The sequence below is a fragment of the Neopelma chrysocephalum genome, unplaced genomic scaffold (assembly GCF_003984885.1).
Source record: "Neopelma chrysocephalum unplaced genomic scaffold, ASM398488v2 Primary Assembly neopelma1_147, whole genome shotgun sequence".
In the NCBI taxonomy this organism is placed as follows: domain Eukaryota; kingdom Metazoa; phylum Chordata; class Aves; order Passeriformes; family Pipridae; genus Neopelma; species Neopelma chrysocephalum.
In genome coordinates this window covers 1156854-1178508 of record NW_020897809.1, presented here as the reverse complement: position 1 = coordinate 1178508, position 21655 = coordinate 1156854, and the positions used below count along the sequence as shown (strand labels likewise).

General features: G+C 46.0%; 1 protein-coding gene across 1 annotated transcript in view; it reads left to right on the top strand.

The window, feature by feature from the left end:
* Positions 1-21655, top strand: part of MAPKAPK3 (mitogen-activated protein kinase-activated protein kinase 3) — a 122540-nt gene that overhangs the window by 1326 nt on the left and 99559 nt on the right. The window contains exon 2 of the mRNA XM_027700613.1: positions 15770-15846. Coding sequence (XP_027556414.1) covers positions 15770-15846 — 77 coding nt within the window. The remainder of the gene's footprint in view (positions 1-15769; positions 15847-21655) is intronic.

The window sequence follows — 21655 nt, the reverse complement described above, 5'->3', positions numbered from 1 at the left end:
CTGCTGACCTTTTCATAAAGACAAGAGTGGAGAAAAATTGCTGTTCCTCCCAAGAGGCTGGATGTTCTCATCAGACTCACATCCCAGGGAATGTGCTGGTGTCGTACAGTGTGTTCCTCAATGCTTTACACGTATTGGCCCGGGCTCATTTTGGGTCAGAAAAGCTCTTTGGAGGTGGTGGTTTCAGGGAGCTCCCCTGGGCTGTGTCTGTGCTGCCTCCGGCTCCTTGTGCATGTGAGCTCTGCAGAGCTCCCTGGAGCCGCAGGAGGCTGACGCCTCCCTTGGCAGTGTGCGTAATCCAGCGTCTGACATACACGGAATTTTCTGGGAATTTACTGGGTCTTTGGAACCCAGTAAAACAGTGAATTGATTCCTGAGGTGGTGCTTTCAGAGAGGGGTTTCGTTTGCTTTCAGGCCCCTGAGGGGCGTGGTTTGTGTGTGCTCCCATCGGTGTTTTGGGGTCACCAGGTGTGCGGGATCCACCGGGGTAACTGCCCTGCCCCGAGGACGAGCTGGGAAAGGCTCGCGGTTTGGCAGAGCCCTGCAGATGGAGCTGCGGGCCCAGTTTAGCTGTGTCCGTGCTGGAGAGACTCCTGCCTCAGCCTGCCCGCTGCGTGGGGAGGGGCAGAGCCCAGAGAGAGAACTGGGGTCAGCAGAGGGCGGAAGGGTCGGTGCAGCTGAAAAGTGGGGCTTTAACCTCGATTCCTGTGCCGGTGAAACAGCTTCCACACTGGGCTCGTGTCGGCAAAGTGGAAGGGGACTCACAGCTCGGTACAGGACTAGGGTTGTACCTCATGCTGTTAATGGGGGGCCTGAAGGCCCCCTAGGGCTGGAGGTCAGAGACAGAGTACCATTCTTGTTCTGGTGAAATGTCCACGTGAGCACCCCAAAGTGCCACCTGTGCTTTCAGTGTCCACCCAAGATGTGGGGTGAGAGGGCCTTTCCCAGGGACCTTAGAGAGATAAAGAAATATGTTCATCCTCACAGAGGATAAACTACCTGTGGTCTTGTAGGAATGAGACTGCTGCCCCTGTGAGGCACTGACTGACAGGGGGACTCCACTGGGGTGACACAGAACATCTCTGGGGACCCAGATAACCGAATGTGTGTGGGTTACTGGCCAACATTGGATGTTCCTCAATGTAGGGCCATAGATCAAAATGGCTTGGAAGAGAGCTTGACAGTCATCTAGCCCAATTTCTCTGTCCAAGTAAGCATCAATTTGCCTTACATCATTCCTGACAAATGTGTGCCCAGCCTGACCTAAAAGGCTCCCAGTGCTGAGAAGGACTTCTGCATGCAATCTGTTTTGGTGCTTTGTTGTGCTATCTGCTGCAAAGTTATCCCCTGCACTGGCAGCTCTGGGTGATTAAAGCCGAGCACTTCTCCTGTCCTGAGGTGAACAGCTGCCTCTCTCCTTAGAGCACCTTCCATGTCTGTTCCCATGTTTCCTCAGTCTTCATTTCTGAGGGAAAGAACTCCAACACTGTGTTGTTTCTGTCGGCTGTGCACATCCTTCCCTCCCTGCTTGTGGAACGTGAGGGGCCCACGTGTGCCACAGACACATCGCAGGTGATACTTGGGCCTCTGGTGAGTGGAATAACAAAGCTGCTAGAGCTCATCCTGTTGCAGAGGAGGAGTCATTTCCCAAGTGAAGACTAAGCCAAAGCTTGCATTAACATTTTGTTTGTCTGGGAAAGTTATCAAAAAGTGTATTTAAGTTTTAATAAACTACAATTTCCACTCCAGTTTGAATCCAGAGGGACAAATACCTAGTGAAAAAAGACTTCTCTCTCACAGTCAGGACGATAATGAGATACCAAGAGAGACTTAATCCAGTTTCCAGACTATTTCCTTTTCCATAGATGTTTTGATATGCTTTCAGTTAAGTGTCAGAAGTTTCAGATGTTTCCTCTTGTGGAGGGTCATGTCACAGTCCTTCTCTGTTTCTTTTGATTTTCCTTCTGGGCTGGATCCTGGGATCAGGCCTTTGGGGAGTGTGGTGTGTGCAGATCCACTGGAGGTTTTGCAAAATTACCTGCTTTTCAAGGGATTTTCTCTTGAGCAAAGTGCCTTAGATTTCTTTCTCTTGTGTCCAAGGAAAGAAATCCACATGCCTTTGGATTCACTGTGGGGGCAGAGTGGGTAAGGATAACAAAGAAGGGGGAGCTTGTTTGCAGTAGTTCCTGCCCACAGGCAAGGCCTGAGGAGCTCCAGCTGCGCCCAAAAGCAGGTGTGACCTGCACTCTTCATCTGCTATTACTGGGTCAGAGGCAAATAAGCTGTCATTCTACTTTGCTCCCTTTGGGAAGTTTAATGCTGCATTTGCTGGAAACTTTCCAGTGGTTCCATCCTGTACTGGGATTTGACAGATCTGGATGCAGATCCCTGCTGTGTGACAAACTGCAGGCCTGACTTGCTTACTCTGTTCCCTGCTGTTCTGGTTGGAATGTTATTCCTTTGCTGTCTTATAAACCATTGTGAGAGTACCTGATATAGAGGATGTGGGTACCCCCTTACACAGGAGTGTGACTGTCCTATGGCTCTTCTTCAATTACACCCAGAAAGAGCAAAGAACAAGCCAACTGCCATGAAATTCCTCTCCTCTGCTGCCTGGTGACAGAGCTCACCACCCTGCTGCAGCCTGGTAAACCAGACTGGCTTTGCTGCTTTCCAGTGCAAACCCAGAGGATGTGGGAGTGAGCCAGAGAACTAGCACTACTTCTTCTGCAGCAAGAGCATCTCTGAGCACAATGAGAGTGTGACAGAGGCTGCTGCTGCTGCTGCTAAGAATGTGCATCCTGTTCACAGCAGCAGCTGGTGCTCTGACAGTGCACGAGTCACATGTGCTGCCTTGCAGGCAGGTGCAGAGAAGTGCTGCCACACGTTGTGGTCTCTGTGGTTTGTCTCCTTAATGTGGTTGGTGTCAGAACGGAGCTCTAAAGATCTGCTTCATCTTCTGCCTTCACCAGCACACCCGAGTGGTCACTCTCCTGTGCCTCGTGTGCTCATCCCAGCATTTTGGGCAGAGTGGGCATCACCATGTCATTGCAGTGGCAGCTGCCCCAGCAGCCTTACAGTGGTAACCATGGCTCCATGAGCAAGGCTACCACAGGCTGGAGGGCCTTAGAAGCACCGTGTGAGCAAACTGCTGCCTGGGGAGGAAGGGGCCTTGGCCACATTGAATATTTACTCTGGGTTCAGCTTGCTTTAAAGGGCCACATAAGTAGTCTCACACTTCATCCTTTTTTTTGTGCCAGCTGGAATGTTCTGAGATCATCCTGTCCATGACAGGGAGCATCAGGACACATGGCAGGGATTCTCAGCTCCCAGGCTGGAATTTGCAGTGTGGCAAAGAAGAGTTTGCCATATAAATATCCAGGGCCAACAAGTGTGGTGAGAAACTGAGGCGCAGCAAAGGAAGAGCCATGGCAAAGTCTCAGGAAGAGCTCAGATGCTCTCAATGGCAGATCTGGCAACTGAGCTCCAGCTGTACTGGTTCTTCCCTTTACTGGTTCTTTAAATAGTTTATATCCCAGCTGTTCCTTGGAAGGATCATAGTGCCTCAAGAGCAGGAAGTAGTGGTTGTTATTCCTTGGTGGAGAGTGTGACCAGAGAGATGTTCAGTTTTGAGATCCTTGGTATTGGGATGTGACAGGAGGGTAATTTTCACAGTTGATGTTACTGGCACAGCCATTGCTGCAGGACCTGGGGCACACAAATGGCAGATTGTTTGGAGGAAGGGAGTGGTGAAGAAACCAGCACATGAAGCTCACCTAGAGAAGATGATCCTTGAGAAAGGGTGTGTTAAAATGAAGCCAAGGTTTTAGGAGGGGTGGCCTGTGCTGCCACATTCCTGCCCTGGCACTCTGAAATCATAGTAAAAGTGTGGGGCTGAGTCTCTGTAAGGTGCAAGTTGTATGTAGGAGGCAAACTCTGAGCATTTCTGCTCAATGTCTGCAGTTCAGCAAGTGAGTAAAGCCCCTTCTCTGATGTGGGTGTTTTCCTGGTGGACCACGGATTCTGGGCAGGAAACAGTGGACAGAGCACAGGACTGAGGAACTTTATTGACTGAGAGCAGAGCACTGCCAGGGTGTGTCACAAAGGTGCCACTGGCCTGAGCTTCTGTAAACCCAGTTTCTATAAAAGTTGTGAGTACAGGGGAGGCAGAACTCTGCTTCTAGTGGGATGTCTTCAGCAATTCTTATGTGGGAGATTCTGATTTCCACTTTATGCCAGCTGCTGCCTATAGTTTTAGCTACCCACCTGTTTCTTCTTCCTCTCTTGGTGGTTAGCTTGTCTCTGTGTTTTGTGCATACACAACAACATGCACACAGTGGGACATGCCCCTCACCTTGGCAGCCCAATGCCATGGAGGCCTTACCTGGCAGCCTGAGCTGCTGCAAGAGCTGCGGGACCCAGCAGTGCTGGCAGGAGAGCGGCTTCTGCCACCAACATCCTCACTGTTGTAACTGGAATACACATCTAAGACTGGAATGTGAACACAGTTGCTTGGGTTGTTGAAAAAGGCTTGAATTATTATAAAACTCCTGGCCTGGAATTTGGCAGATGATTAATTACTTAGATTTGCGTAGTGCTTTGATGTTCCAGCTGTAAATCCAGAGCAAGCTGTTACAGCTCTGTTGACCTCAGTGGAGTCATCCCAGTTATTCCAGTTGGCACACCTGGTGCTGTGTGGTATTTGTATTCTGTGAAACAAGCGTCCAGTCATTGATTTAAGCCTTTCCAGGGACTGGAGGCTGTTAAGATGATAAATCTTTTCTCCTCTCCTATATTGCTTTGCCACTTACCCAGGACTGACCTGCTTGCCATGCTTTGACTTTGAGCTTGCTGCTCCTCTGGAGTCCTTCTCTGAGCCTTTGCAGTCTGTGCTGTGTTTGTGTTGCCATACAGCCCAGAAACTCCTTGCAGGTTGCTCCATCTCTAGATTTTTACTACTCTATTCCCCTGCCAGTATCTCGTTGTGTAACTCTCCCCTTGCCAGTCTTGTTGGCTTGCATGGATAAATTTCTTTATGCTAGATAATTTAGAGTGAGCTTGTGACAGAAAAAAATCTACTCTAAGAGGCAGTTTAGTCTTGCATCGTCCTTGGTGTGGTGTTGCAGCTGATGGGATTTGCTGGGCGGAGTCCTGGTGCTGCCATGTGCTCTCCATGCTCGAGAAGAGCAGATTAAGATCATACTTGGCTCAAACAAGGCTTCATTTAATGTGTATGAGCAGTGGGCACTCAGGCTGAAAGTAGATTTTGTACTTCAGCTTCCAGGTCAGTGAGTTTTTGTCTTGTCTGTGTCAGCAGACAGTAACCCTTTGTTCAGCAGCACAGCTTTTTTCACCTCAGCAACCCACACACACACACACACACACACACACACACACACACGTGATGCAGGTCCTGAGTTGTGCAATAAACTCCAGGGTAAGTTCCGTAAGACTGACAAATATATTGTCTGTTCTGCTTCAGGGCTTGATTGTGTGCCCTATTGACCAGCAATAAAGCCAAGACTATGGGGGTAGTTACTTATTTGTTTAATTTGGCTTTTCCATCTGTCACTGCCTGGGTGGAAAAGAAGAAGGCCATAATTGCTTTGAGAGTAAAAATCTTGTCTTTGGAGAGGTGATCTGTGTAACTTGTGAAAGCTGGATAATCTAATAAAATTGCTTAAGTATTAAATAAATTACTTAATGTAGTAATTAAGTAATTTTGTTACTAAGTAGGGCTGGGATTAAGGTCAGGGTAGGTCATGAGCACAAAAATTAGAAGATCAAGGCATCCAGAGGAACGCCCTGTAACCTGTTGCTGTCCTGATCACAAAATACCTGCTTGGAATCCCATCTTTGCCATGGTCGGTGCTTGCTGGAACCTTCCCCTGCTGGTGCAGTGTCTGGAAAGGCAGGAGGGGAGGCCCAGCCCACTCTGATGGTGGTGCCTTTTCCTGAGCCCTTCTGGAACGTGTGGGCACTGGCCAGCAGAGCCTTGAGCATGGATATCATTGTCCATCCCACCCAGGAGTGGGAGACTTCTCCCTCTCAAGGTCTGACCTGCTGCTTTCTGCAGACCGTGGGCAGAGGAGTGAAGGGAACCCCCTTTTTTCTTCCCATTTTAATCTGACAGTGCCCTACTGCCCCACCCAGGCTCTGCTCAGCCAGCTGTGCCTGACCTCCTCTAACCTCTCTGTTTGTGCTGTGCATCCCTGCAGAATTCCCTCCATCCAGATCATCTTGGACTTTGTTCCTAGCAAAAAATCCTGCTTGGGCTTCTTGGAATTAAGATACAGCTTAACTCAGAATTGCTGTTTCCTGGGAAGTTCTGACACTCTAAAGCTTGTTTGGCGAATTTTTTTTTCCCTTTAATCAGAATGAAATAATTTTCAAAATTTCCTACAAGGACAGTGTGTCCCAGATTTTGAGTTTTAGAAATGTTCTGCTCTGGGATTTCTGAATTTTTGCTTTGAGTTATATCCATTTTAAGTTGTACATCTTATGTTTCCTGCTGATTTGCTAAGTAAAACCTAGTAGACAGTCACAGTATGTATATTATATAAGAAAACAGTAGTTAGGTACCTTTTTTTTTTTAATCAGTAAGAACAACTGCTGCTTATTATCAATGAGACATCTTATCTTATTTCCTAGAACAAGAACTCCCTTGTTTGCAATGTAATGAGAGTCTGGCACTGCCATTCCAGCACCTGGCAACGCCTTAATCTAGAAAATTGGGTAACATTTTGTTATGGAGTAACAAATATAACTGATTTGTCTTAATGATCTGCAAAGTAATAAAATATTTCACTGCTTTTTCCATGTTAGGGCAAGGCAATAACCATGCATGTGGGATAAAAACCTCTTGTGATAAAATTTGGATGTTCTGGAATAGAGCTTCTGAAGTGCCAGAAGCAAAGCTGTTCCAAGGAGCTTTGGCAGGAACTTTTATCAAAACCAATGCTCTTTCAAAAACAAATTAAAGGAAAGGCCTGTTCTTAAAAGAAGTTCTTCCCAAGAGGTTGTTTTGTTGTTTTGCTGGTGCTTTTCTGCTGGCTGTCCTTCTGTCCCAGCAAAGGCACTCTTCATTATGCTCCTGAGTGTTTTGGTAGAGAAGACCTGGATGTTCTCCCTAGGGCTTAAGCCCAAGTCTCCATAGTGAAAGTCCTCAAAATCCCTTTGTTGCCCCAGCTGCCCTGCCCTGGCTCTGCTTTTGTACTGCTTGTAGCACATCATGTCAGGGGTGAGATAATTCCTCTTCTCCTGCTGTTCAGGAGCCTGTCCCTCCTGCCCCTCGCAGGGAAAGGACAGCGTGCTCTCCCTGTTGGACCTCTTCCATGGAGCCTCCCTCCACGTGGAGGGAATGCCAGATGTTGGTGTGTCTTTTCTCTTCTCCAAGGTGTTGCCCAAACAACCGACACAAATAAGTTCCAAAAAAAACACCCAACATGTCCTGAGCAGGGAAGATGCCTTGAATGACTGGGAGGGCACAAAATCAACGGAGCCAAAGTTTCCTTTCCTGTCCTGCTTTGCACTGAAATGGGATGTCTGGTGGGAGGGCCTTGGCTACCCTCGTGGAGGAAGGTGTTCCCGTGGTTACCTTTCAGCATTCACCACTGCAGACACTGCTGGGAATCCACAGTCTAGGGAATCAAATTCCAGTGTGGATCACAGCACAGATGAAGAACTTAACAGTCTTAAATTAAATCCATGCAGCTATTATACCATATAGTTAAAAGAAAATGAAAAAGTACAGAAGCAGCTTGCTTGTTATAAGCAAACGTTCAATTTGGGAATAGCATCCTCAGTGGAGGAGCAGATCTGGGTGTGACATGGCAAAGGCTGCAGTACAATGGGATTTATTTTCACGGGAGTCAATACACAATCCAGGCATCTACAGTTCTGAGCTGTAAAGTACCCCAGCAGAGAGCACTGGATCAGCAGGGTGCTGCTGAACTGCTCTGCCCTTAGCAAGGCACAGCTGTTGTGTGTTCACCCCACTCCACTGATGTAAAGCCTTCCTTTGTCCTTTTCTTAATAGTATCAGTGACAGAAACTCGTACCTAACAGGGAGGGCTGAGCTCCCAAAATGTCAGAAATGAAGGTGGTGGCAGCTTTGCTGCAAATGCAGAGATGGGAAGATGAGGGACAAGTTTGGAGGGTGTAGAACAAGCAGGTTTATGAGTCAGTTTGTGCTGTGTGACCTTAATGTCAGTATTCCTGCAGGGATCTGGGAGCAGTGCAGCCAGGGTTTGAGGGCAGTTGCTGGAACCATGCCACTGGAATAGCACTGGACTAGTTCCCATGGGTGTGCTCCTCTGAATTTTATTTCTTATAAATAAGAAATGTCCCCACTTGCCCCAGTTCACAGAATTAGATCAAGGAACAGAAGAACAGAAGAATTCTTTATTCCCTAGGCTAAGATCTGGGTTTAGCTATGTCCAAATTGATTCTTTATGCAAGTATGGAAATGCTTTTGCTTGTTCTTAAGTGGTGTTCTGTGTGCCATTGTTCCCAGTCTGGTTTATACCGAAGGTGGATCTTTGAAAGGCGAGGCAAAGGCTGGGATCTGGGAGACAGCATGGCTGTATCCAGCACTAGGGGCTACAGGGAAACACCAGTGGAAGGAAATCAGAAGGAATTTTTCCCATGAACAGGGAACTGGTGTTTCATTAGCGGGGAAGCCTGATGAGAACTGACCTGTGTTAGGAGAAGGATGTTCATGGCAGCAGAGGAGGTTCAGTGGATGTATCTGAAGGGGCTGTTTGGCTGCATTTTAGAGCTTGTGGAGTCTAGTTAAGGTTTGTGCACTTCTGAGTAGAGCAGGTCTGAGGTTTGAGGGCCTGAGGGAGGCTCTGTCCTTCTGTCACCACTGCCTGAGCCAGGGAAGATCCAGGGCTGAAAGCCGGAGTCTGTGGTGTTCAGAAGAGTCTACCATCAAGGGAAGGAGGCCCAGGAGGCCCTGGATCAGGAGGTTCAGGATCTGTGGGAGTTTGTTTGTTTTAAAGGCTGAGGAGCAGAGCAGTGTGACTGGTCCCTGCAGTGTGTGTGGGACTGGTGCTGGCTCTCACCCCTTGTGTGTGCCCAGCCAGTCTGGGAATGCTGTGCATGAAGAGCTGGCAGGTGGGAGGAGGGGAGGGAATGAGCCGAGTGCTGAGGCGGCTGCTGGAGGCATCAGAGGGACTTTGACTGCGATAGGAATGTGTGGTGAAGGTGTGTCAGGGCTGACATGGTTGCAGGATGGTTTCAGGGAGACAGTCCTGCTACAAACAGGGAGGTTTGAAACCAATATACAAGAGTGTGCTAAGAACTCTGTGCATGGTTCAGCCCAAAAGATGGACTTGCACAGGGGCAGGTCCAGAACGGGGCTGGGGGGATGAAAAGGGACAGAAAGCTTGGCAGGTGAGGGAAAACCAAAAGAGATCAGTTTGTTCTGCCTAGCAAAACAAAACCTGGGAGGGAATGGGATGTCTCTCTATAAACACTTCACTGGCAAGTAAGTACTAGAGGGGAAGAAAAGTTCTTTATATAATAAAGATCAATGCTGGCACAAGGACAAAGTGGTGCAAATTTACTATTAATAAACTTAGCCTGGAAATCAGATTTTCAACCACTGGAGTGAGATTCTGGAGCAGTGTCTCAAAGGGAGAAATGAAAACCAAAGGAGCTTTGTAAAGAAGCCTGAGGAGTCTGCAGTAGCAAGTTATATCTTGCACAGTCTCATTTCCTTCTATGCATAGAGAGGCCATAGACAGCCTGACCCAACAGGCCAGGCAGGAGCAGGGGAAGCAGCAGTGAGCAGCTGTGATGAGAAATCAATAGCCAAGGTACAAATGAGCTACAGGAAATGGGGAGTTTCAGGATAGCTGAGCTGTGTAAATATCCAGCTTTGGCTGTATCTCGTGTTTAAAAACAGACTTGGCCAAATTTACTGAGTGTAGAGCCTTTTCACACCATATTTTAGAACCAAAACTTGCACAGTAGGATTCTGTGCTAACTCTTCCCTCCCACCTCCCAGCTGCTGCCATTTCCTGCTCCATTCAGGCACGGATCTGCATTGTGACTGTAGTAGGATGACTTTGTCTCTGTGCCCCTTATTCCTCATGAAAGATTAGGACGTGTCTTAATACCTGTTTTGAAGAATGCTCACCTATAGGACAAGTCTGAACTTTTCAGGCAAGAAAATGAGAGAAAATTGCAAAGAGATGAGCAAAAAACCAGCCAGGTAAAACAAGAACTTCAGCCCTTGGTAGTGGTGTGTAGAAAGGTACTCCCAGAAATGGCAGTTCTTTGGAATTGGGATGAAGAACCCAAGAACCAAGCAAAAAAAAGAAGATGCATTTGGAATGCAATAAGGAGTAGTAGGACAGCATAACAAGTACCTTTTTTCAGCTCCTGCTCAGACCTGAGCATTCAGGGCAAAGAGAGTTTGCTTCCTATTCCTTCTGGCTGCAGACCTGGAGAGCACCAGAGATACATGGGAGAAAGCTAGAGGAGCATTACTGCCCATCTGAAGAAAAAAATCTGCTGCTGCTTTGAATTTTGCCACGATATCTGTGGCGTAGCTCTGTGAAGTTTGGTTTTCTGTGCAGCATTTTTCTCTTACCAAATTTCAATGACCTGAGTTTTGTTAATGGAATGATTGGTGCAACATTACCTTGTTCTTCTGAATATTTGGGGTGTTAAATGCTCCAGATACCACTGTGGTAAGCCCAAATGTCAGTCTGGTTTGCAGAAGTTAAAAGCTGTGGTTGGCTTCTGTGAGCCCTAGAGCTGTAGTGTGCAGGAAGGAGGGATTTCCTTTCACTTTTCATTTTCTGCAATATCTGAAAAATTAAGTTGGAGGTTTATAATTCTGTAGAAACAAAAGTTTTGTCCCCAGTTGTCCAAACAATGCCTGTTGAGATATGACAGGAATGTCTTTGTTCTAAGCTGTGGTAGGATGTTTGCCTTAGCATCACAGAGGCATTTGGAAGGAGCCCGCCTACATACAGTCTTGGCAAATAGAAGGGATGAATACAACAAATGCTGCTCACTAAGAAGTTGAAAGCCACAAGAAACCATGACTAGGATGAATCTATCTCCTTCTGAGATTTGCCCCAAATTGTTTTATACTTTCTGTCAATTTAACATAGAGAATAAGGGATAGTCAACACAAATTTCTGTCTTTCTTACTATGTTTTCTTTTCTTCCTCTGCCACTCCATTCTTTCTTTTCTTTCCTTCACAGCTTAAATGAAACCAGGAAAGGTGCTTGGTAAGTGTTGTACTGGTTTCATTCCTTTTCATTGTAACTGTCTTAGTTAAGAGAGAAATTTAAGAAAATATATCAGGGAGCTAGTTTTTATTATATTAGTTCCAGCAAACACCAATAACAGAAACAAAAGGCTCAAATCTCATTTGCCTACCCTTTTTGTTACTTTTTACTCCAAACCAGAGCAGTGGATGTAAAAGGACTGAAATAATTCTGAAAAATTAGTAAACTTGGAGTTTTGCCCCAAATGAACACTCAGTTTTGAAACTTTCTTTTTTTTTTTTTTTTGCAAGGTGTTTGAGCTTAGAATAGGGATCCTCAAGAGCTCATGTATTCCTGTAAATTGTGTAGAGAATCTCTCAGCTATGGACATTCCAGAATGGCAGTGCCCTCAGAATAATGGAAAATGTTTGGAAAATGTTTGCTGTGTCTCTTTCCCTTGTGTCACTGCCCCATCTCCTCTCTCCTGCCTGTTCCATTTACCCACAAAATCCTGTCTAGCCCGGTTTACCCAACCACAGGGCTGCCCTACAGACCTGAGGGCTTGGGAAAGCAAACAGTGGGTGTCAGACCCCACCCTCGGCTGGATGGAAAGGCAGCCAGCCATGGAGCAACCCAAGCAGACTTCTCCAATAAGAAAAGGAAGGTGAATGGTATTTGCTAGTTAGCAGTGATAACTGGGTTGAAAGAAATTTTAAAGTGTATTTTCCAAGGAAGGGGTCCTTTTTCCACACACAAATGCAGTTCCTGCTTATCCTGTCAGGATGACCTGCTCAGCTCCTCCCTCAAGCTGAGTTTCAGTCCTTCCGCTCGTGCCAGTGGTGAGGGTCACTGCAATGAGGTTCCTCCTGAACCTGGCCAGCTCTTGTTGCATCAACTTCACTTGGACAGTAAATAATGCAGGGTGGGGTGCATGAATCCCAAAAAGTGTGTTCATAAATCCCATTCAGAACAGTTTATTCAATCAAAACAAACTGAGTTTGGAGTGTGTTGCACGGGATGTATTGAAAACCCAGCCACAGTTGTCTTGTCATCTGAATGCTCCCATTCATGATTGTCAAGATTTTTCCAGTAAAGGCATAAAATCCCTGCAATGAATAGTGAAAGGTCTTTATCTTAGAAGTTACATCCCCCACTTGAGTCTCACTGAAGACATTAGTGCAATTTAGGACATTAGGCTGTGTTCAAGGCAGTAGTGCCAGACCCTGGAGAGGAAATCCACTTGAGGAAGCGAACTAACATGATGGAAAGAACTGTACAAATCAGGAACTGCCCCAGCCTCAGTGTTGTGCCTTTTGGTCTGACCCCTCTGCTCCAGCAGGAGCAATGCTGGACAGTCCCTGCAGGTGATGAGGCATTTGCTCCTCATTTCACTGGCAAGGGGTATCATAGAGACACGACATCATCTGGTAAAAGTTAAGCTCAGCTGCAAATGAGATGGAATATCACCGTGATATTTGTGTGAGGTGCTTCTAACCTGGCACTGGGAAGGTGCAGTGCTTGTTTTAACCACTTTTCTGAAGTTCTTACACCTTTGCTGTGCTTGAGCTGTTCACATTGACACCTGTTGGAAGTGTCTGCAACACAGCCACGCAGACTGACCTGTTACACAGCCCTGATCTGCAACACACCTGTAATTTTCCACCTTCAATCCTGATACTGCTGGGAGGGGTTAGTGCTAGTGTGACTCACGACCTGCCTGTTGCCTGCCCAGCTCTGATAAGATCTCTGCAAGAAGGTTTGGAGCATCACTTGCTCTGATCATAGCAGCTCATGTGGGTGCTTGTCTCCACACCCCTGTCTCTGCTGACAGGTGTCTGATTTGAAGCTGACAGCTCACATCCAGCTCATGGGCTTTCCAGTGACTTTAGCAGTTATCCAAGAGCTGTATTTATGATGTAACACACTGTATCATAGGTTGAGGATCATCAAACAGTTTGGTGGGGTTTTATTCATTCTCTTTCAAGGGACAACAGAAACAATGACCAGATTATTTGGGGTTTGGTTTATTTATTATTGGGTTCTGCCACCTCTCTGTGCTGAGCTTGGTCCATGAGGTCTGTGAAGTATTTATGAGATTGATTTGGTAAGGGGGGACACCTGTGACAAATGCCCTTTTGCCTGGCTGATGAGGGCTGATAAGTGCTTGCCCTTCATGCAGGTGTCACTCAGGCCAGGCAGGTGCTGTGTGTAAATCAAGAGCATGTGGAGCAGCTTGGGCACAGGTCTGGTTTGCAGTAATGCTCCTTTACGTCTCTCTGGCGGAGTAAATGTGTCTCAGAGGAGGTATTGATTAATTTTTCATCTGTTTGACCTTTCCTCACTGAAAGAGTAGTAGAGAGGCACTGTGGTGTGCTCAGTTTTGCCCAGCACAGTGGTGGGGCTGAGGCTGCAGCAGTGTGCTGGCAAAGTGGTGCTGTATTGACTTGGTGTTGATTTATTCCAAAGGCCCTGCTTTCTGATGTGTGAGCAGGGCAGGAAGAAGTGGAGAATTGTGCTTGATATTAATTTTCATCGTTGTAGAGTTCTTTGAAAAGTGAAAATATTCCCTTTCCTAGTGTTCTTCTCTCTGTTAACCTGAGCATAGGTGAAGTCATTTGCATCCCAAGAGAACTGTATCTGCACAAGGTCACTTTTGGCTTGTCTCACAGTTTTGTGTATATTAAAAGGAAACAAATCCAGCCTTACTTGTGTGCCTGAAAGATGAGAGTTAAATATGGTGAGACATAAATATGATGGTAAATAAGATGAGGCCTTTCTCTTCAGAAAGAAGAGTCAGATTGAACCTGATAGCCTGTGAAAACTGAAATATTTGAGGTTTAATATGTGTAAAAAAGAAAGGATTTTTTATAGATCTGGACAAGAAATGGAAAAATTACCATAGTCCTTAAAAATGCTGGGACAGAAAATTATTTTTCATGGAATTGAAAGCTTTGGATTTGATTAAAAAGGTCATTCTTTAAGGCAAAGTTCTGATTTTTTTTTTACTTGAGTTGATTCCATATTATTGCTAATTTGTGGTCCGAACAGCACATTATGCAATACACTTAACTGTAAGGTGATTATTGCAGCTTAGATTACTGAGAGCTCTGCTTATCTGTATGTAATATCTGTACCTCTGCCTGGTTCAGACTTGCAGCAGGCATTTGTGGTTATTTGATAGCTGAGATCAACTCTTTATTCTTTGTGATCTGATAAAAGGTACAGAAGAGAAAGGATAATGTGTAAAATAATATGCTCAGTGTAGCTTTTCTGTAACAAAAATTACACAAGGTACACAGTGATCCAGTTTACAGCATGAAAATGGGCTCTGCCAAAAGCTTTGGGAAAGGAAAAGAATCTGTAGGAGAAAGTAAACGTTTACCAGGATTGTATGATAAAGTTACCAACTTGCCTTGTGTAGCCATGGAATGACACTGTGAACAGCTATTTCTTCTCTTTGAACAGTGTCACTGGGGTGTAACAGAGGAGCATGTTCTGTTTAGAAGGGCAGTCCCAGGCTTCACATCATTTCTCGGACATGTATTGATAAAACGAGGACCTGTGAGGTGCTTATTTCATGTCTCAGTTCAGGCTAAATACTGTGAGCCCACCAACATGGATAGAATCCATCCTGTGCTCTGAGTGAGCATCACTCCCACAGATGTAGATGGTGCTCAGGTGGATTGATGGTGTTTGCATTTTGTTACTCCAAAGAGGTGCTGAGATGTAAAACCAGGAGGACTTCACATCACATTTTTTCCCAGGAAAGTGCCTCTGTGCCCCAGGCTGCTGCACCTTCAGGGGTGTTGATGTCTGAAGCACAGCAATGAAACTCTTCCCCTTAGGAATCCTCTTAGGATAGAATGAAGGGGAAGGGAAAGTGCCACTTTTGGGGTGGCAACGAGTCCTGGTTCCTACAGAGTTCCTGCAAGGTCAGGAGCTGCTGCCTCACCCCAGGAACGACTGTTTCATTCTTTCCACTTTGAGAAAAAAGCAGGAAAAGAGTGTTCTGGGTTTCAAACTGGGGCAGGAGCCATTGTCCACATCATACAGCAAATTGCAATGTCCCTGCCTTCCTCCCAGTCCAGGGGAATTTATGATCTCTAGAAAGTGCAGAAAACAAGGAGCTGCTGAAAATGGGCTAATTGACTAACAGGCCGGAATAAATCAAGCTCTTTGCCTCTGATCCTTAAAGGGACTACAGAATAAACTTGGTAGAGTTATAGGATATGAGCCTACAAACCTAAGAAATGCTGGATCCTCCAGCAGAGCGATCTGGGCACTGACAAATGCGTGGGTCAAATCAGGTGGAAGGGGTCTTTCTGCCAGCATTGGGCCTTGAAGAAGCTGCTGTTCTAGGAATTTCTGTAGCTGTCTGCGTTTAGCTGGGTCAATAGGCAGCAAGGGCCTGTGCTAGTCTTGTGCTAAATTAGTTTAAAAAAAAAAAGCCTGATGTGTTGGTTAGTAAATTGGTTTTTCCTGGAAGAAGATATTCTCAGAGAGTGAAATTACCTATTTTTTGCTTTCTTTAAACCAGTTTCAGTGGCGTGAACGGAGCCAAAGTGGTGCACAAGTCTGGGCAGAATCCTTTGTCAGCTGGGAATTCCCCCCAGGGTAAGTCACTCTCCTGCTCACAGTGTTATATGCTCAGTGTCCTGCTTTGTGCCCTGTGGTAACAGTGTAAAACCTGCAGTGCTGAGACACAGAATGTCACTGGTTTATGCCTTTTCTATCCTGATGGGCCCAGCAGGCCCAAGATGCCTTTGAGTAGCAACTAAATGAGACACAGTGATTGGGGTGAGCTCTGGCAAGTGGAAATGGCTGAGACTGTTTCAGATGTGATGTCTGGTGGGTCCATGGCTCCTGCCCTATATTCTGCCCTCTGAGCTGGGGCTTGCTGGAAGGAAACTCCTAGGAGTGCCTTGAAAATAAAGGAATGTCACGCAAGGAAAGAGGGGGAGTGCCCAAGGCTCTCCCTTCCCCTATGCTGGGTGCCAGAGGAGTTGTCTCTGGCTGTTGCCTCTTCCTTTGTTCTGTGTCTGTGTTTTTTCTAATGGCTTTAATGAATTCGCTTCCCTCAGAGATTTTTCCTGTCAGTATGACAGTGAAGTAAAGATACTTGGATAAAACACAGGCATTCCTTCCAAAGCACTATTTCTGAGCACAAGAAAATTCAAGACAATACCCACAAGATATTGGTGCTCTATTAGAATACCAGCAGTTGTTGGCTGGCTGGGGAGCCAGGAGTTTGCAGAAAGTGGTAAAAGCCAATCCAACTGAAAGCTGATTGCTTTTAAACAAAAATTTAAGAGCACTTCTGTGTGATTGTCTGGGGGTGTTTTTTGGCTGAAAAAAAAAATCACTTTACATTTAATAAACCCATTTCCTGTCCCAGTTTCTCAAACAGCTCTTAATTTTTAACAAACTCTGTGTGTATGTGTATAGGTAAAACATGAAATGATAATAATGTTCATTTGAGGGTGGAGTTGATATATTTAAGCTGCAATACCATTGCATATCTGGTAAACAGTGATGTAAATACCTCATAACAAAGGTTCATGAGAAGAACTTTTGGAAGCAGCTGCAGCTCCCAGGTCTGCAGAGCTCCATGTGAACAGGGGGAGCAAAGTGTGACAAACTGAAGAAAGGGTCCTTTTGGCTTTAGCCTGACTTCTGAGGATTGGTTAGTGGCTGCTGCTCAAAGTATCTTCCTCCTCTTGGTATTCAGTTAACATTTCGGGTTAAAACTTATTTCAGTTAATGGTGAGTAATTGTAAATGGAAAAAAAAAAGAACTGTAGCTGTCATTGCTGAAAGCTAAAAGTACAGCTAGAGCAGAAGTAAATAGTCACATACCCTAAAGACTACACACTGTGGCTCAACAAGCTCCCACAAACCCAATCTTTTCTCATAAATGGCTTTTTCTTCCCTAACTCCTTCCTGAAAGCTTGGGTAAGTAGGAGACTATGCAGCACATCCTAAAGTTCCTCAGACCTGGTTAGTCAGAGGAGAACAAGACAGGTTCCGGAAAGGAGGACAAGGTTTCCCATTATGCCAAGCATTCTCCCACCACCACCTCCTCCTCAGAGTTCCCTCTGCAGGGAAGGGAACCTAACAGGGCATGGAATGTAGTTGCCTTTCTCCTGGATGGAGGGTCAGGGTGCTGAAAAATTTATCCATGAAGACTCTTTTTTTTTCCTCTGGGTGACAGCACAGAATCCCCTGATCACTGTCAATAGTGAGTCACTCCTGGAGACCTCTGTGGTCTACACCTAAGCCATGGCTGGTGAGGGGAAGGGAAGGTGCCCTGTGATTTTGTGGTGAATCTGACCAGTGGTGACTGGTGTGACAGCACTGCAACTAAGGACATACCACAGGTAAGGTGTCAGGACACCCAACCTGACCTCACTGGAGGCTTCTTGCTTAAGCCAGGCTATCATCAGTCTCAGAGGTGAGGGGGGGGTTTGTGTTTTTTAAGGCTTTGGGCCAGACTTGTCTCAGATAGGAGAGGCCGAGACCCAAGTGACCTACACATTGCTCAGAGTTTTTGGTGTGTGGGTGAAAGTTTCCCATAGACAGGGACAGCCCTGAGTGCTACTGCTCCTGCTCATTTATACCTGGAAGAACATGTGGCTGCCTTCACAGCCATGGGTATTGGCACAGTTGCTCAGCTCTGGTCTCTCCTCTGCCAAGTGTGGAGTGTGGGACCAGGCACTGCAGTCACGGGAACTGCAGCCAGCCCCGAGTCAGAGCTGCTCGCTCAGCCCTGCGTCATGGAGGGAACATGTGGCAGCAGTTTCTCAGAACTCATTCTGGCTTAAGTGGTATCAAAGAGGAATTCTGCCTGTGGTTGTAACCTGTGCCAGGGGTTCCCAAATTTGTGTTGCTCTAAGTGCACAGGCAGCAGCAACCTAAGTGTTGGGGACAGCCGTCATTAGCGCTGGAATCAAGGGCAGATCATGAGACAGCAGCTGCTGGGAAGGGGCTGTTTCATGCCCCCTTCATGTGCCTCTGGTGTAATTTGCTTCCTCCCATCATGTGCTTTTCTAATCCTTGGTGGCCCTGACGTCAGCCTGCTGGAGGTATCTGGTGCAGTTGGGACTGAGAGGGTTTGTGTTTGCACAGGTTGGTTCAGTGATGGTGCCAAGAGGAACCAGTTTGACCAAACACTTCATCAGATGCTGAGAGCAATAGTTTCTTGTTGGGTGGCATGAGATATCCATGGTCCTGGGAGTTCAAAGCTTTTTAGGAAATGCTGTTGTTCATGTGGTCTTTTTCCAATCTTATTTTCTCCTCTAGGCTCTACCTAGGAGGCTGTTGCCCCAGATGAGAGACCCAGTAGGATATTTCTACTCCTTTCACTGGTGATCTCTTTGCATTTGTTCTTGCTGGAGTCCCCCCAGGGCAGTGGGGTCTCAATCCCCAGCTGCCAGCCTGCATCAGCAGCAGCACTGTGCAGAATTCAGGCTCTTACTTTGTCCGTCTGTGCTATTTTCCATCCATGATATTTTTCTTTCTTTCCTTCACACCCATTTTGGGAGCACATTTTTAAGGTATAGCTCTAAGCCCAGCACCAGTGAAAGCAGCAGGAGGATGCTCTGCATGCCAAGGATTGCAGAAATGTTCTCACTGGGTGCTGGGGGTGAGATGCTTGTCAGGCCCTGCTGCCACATTGACTCAGTGACAACCGGACTGCTGGAGTCCAGGAATCTGCATCCAAAGATAAGTGTGTGATGGTTACACAAATCAGCAGGTGAAGCTTCTCAGGGTGGAAGGATTGATGTGCCATGTGGACTTCCAAGAAATCACTGAATAGTGTTTTATCAGACCCAGCACATCTGGGAGCAGAGGGTTTCAGAGCTGGATTGGAAGCTGGTAGCAGCTGCATGACTGTGACCTTGTTAAAGGTAAATCTAAATAAAAAGAAGATTTTGCCAGATAATACTGTAACATATAATTTACCCAAAGTTAAAAGACTTTTTGAGTTAAACTTGGCAAGTGTTTTATAAGAAAACACTTATTAGAATTAGGTATTCTTTAAGAGCAGTGCAAAGAGGAGTGATTTTTGCCTTTAGGAAGGAGTTATCTTCATATAGCTGATCATTGTTCAGTGGTGAAGACAGCATTAGGAACAAAAAAAGTGAAAGCAATGTGGAAAGGGAGGCAGAGCAGGGCACAGTTAATATAAATTAGAAATGAAGTGCAGAAAACTGGAAATGAAAAGGAAAATGTGAAATTATCCTTGGCTGCTATCTCTTCAAGGACGCTAAAGAATTTAAACATTCTGCTTGAAACTGAAAAGGAATTGTGTAAGGCCTCTTTGAAATGGAAATGGTGCAATTGTCAATGAAGATGAAAATAAGTAGAAGCATTTAGTAAGTATTTCTGATCTATATTTGGATGACAGCAGAATAATACACTCGGCTCACGGGAGGATAATGAATTCATTTCTCAATTATTAGGCACCAGGAAAAGAAGTATTATAAAAATACTAAGTAGTAATAAGCCTTTTAGAAAGTACATGTTCAGATAAGACCCCAGTGGAGGTGCTGAGAGGAGGGACGGTGCACGTGGCAGTTTTTAGTACTGGGGAAATCCAGGACAGTGGCTTTTGGGCTGGGGTTTCAATATGCCAGCCAAGCAGAACAATCGTGGGCAGTTTAGAGTGAAGGACTTCTTCCCTGTCTCCCCCTCTCGCTGGGGGCTTAGGGACAAGTCCTGAGGGAGATGATCCCTTTGCTGGATTTAAGGCCCCTCATGACTCTTACAGGACAGAATGGCACCTCAGCTTCTTTAGGAGCAGGTTGTTTGGAGGCATTGAATCAAATAAAAAAGAAAAGGCTCTGGATCAAAAAATGCCCCAGAGTGCTGCTGACTTGAGAGAGAAGTGGGCTGGCTGAGATTCAAAGCCACCATCCGCCAAAGCAATATTGATTTGGGATTCTCTCTCAGTGGGGGTGGTAGCATCCTGCTTATTCTTGGATATTCTGTCCACTGGGGAGTTGAGCTCCTGCCTACTTAGGAAATAATTTCCTTTGGAAATGTTCTGAATGATGATGCAGATGATGAAACAGTAATTCCCCTTTTGCTGGACAAGGAAGGGAGCACAATCTTTAGAGCTTTGAGCCTCCCAGCTGAGGAAAAGGAGTGCTCACAGGTGAGGTTTTGTGCTTGCCATGAGCCTGTCCAGCTGCAGGGCTTGGATGCTCTGTAGGGAACGTGCCTGTGAGCTGAGGGAATTTTCCCACCTTTGCAAGTGCTCCAGAACAGGATTTCTAAGATTAACTAAGGGAGGGAGGTTGTTCTGTGTGCTCTCTCCACTGGAGCACTACCAGGCTTATCTGCTATGGGCTCAGGGCCTGGGTGAGATCTGGAAGCCCAGACTGCTCCTGCATAACAAATTGGAGCATCAAAGTGTGAGATGCTGCCTAAGGAAGCTCCTGGAAGGTACAATACAGATGTGCCTGAGGGACACTGAGCTCTGCGCTGCAAAAGTGTGCAATGGGGAGGGGAAGCCTGACCAAAGGAACAGCAGGTCTTGAGGGTGAAGCATTACACTAGTTCACATGCTGATTCTGCTCTGAATTGTGTGATTATTTATTTTATATATATATATGTCTGCCCAGTCCCCCACCTGCCCATCAGCTTTGCCTCACAGCTTCTCATACACCCTCTGTTACAGCTCTGCTCTCCTCATTGTGTATGAGTTCACCACAAGAGCAGAGGTGTTAATTCCACCTCTATTTCCCTAATGTTGCCATGCTAGGAAGGTAACTTGGTCTTTCTTAAAACACTGGAGTGCATTTCCGTGAATTCCATTTGACGTGTATTTTTCAGATGTACTTAGATCTCTAGTGAGTGTTCCATAATTTAAGGGTAAATTATTTCTTCTCAGTGTCTTTCTAGGAAATGCCAGTACCTGTGAATATCAGAGAGAGGCCTTTGTGTGTTGTTAGCTTGGAGATTGGGGAGTCAGTGTCTGCACTCTGGCCCTTTGCAATTTGCACCTGATATTATTCCTCTCCATTCATTACAAATTAAATACTCGGCCTAATCTTTTGTTCCTACTATCAAGCTGTTATCTGTAATGGTGATGTGAAAGCAATATTAATTATTGGATGAGCAGAAGGAACTAGAAATGGAATTACAAATGGAATTATTAATATTTATGGAAACTTAATTATGCTATGCTGTTTTGTAGACCTGTATTGAAAAAGCTCAGCACCGTGCAAGGAATGTTTTCCCTGATGCAGCTTTACATAATCAGTTCTCAGCATCTGGAGCTTTCAGTGAGGGATTTTTAGATGCAGCTTTAGAGCCCAGCACTGCTTTTCCTCTGCAGGGTGATGGCAGGGAAGGGAGTGAGCTGGGCCCTCCTCCTCATCTCTTCTGGTGAATCCTCGTGGTGAATCAAAGACCCAACA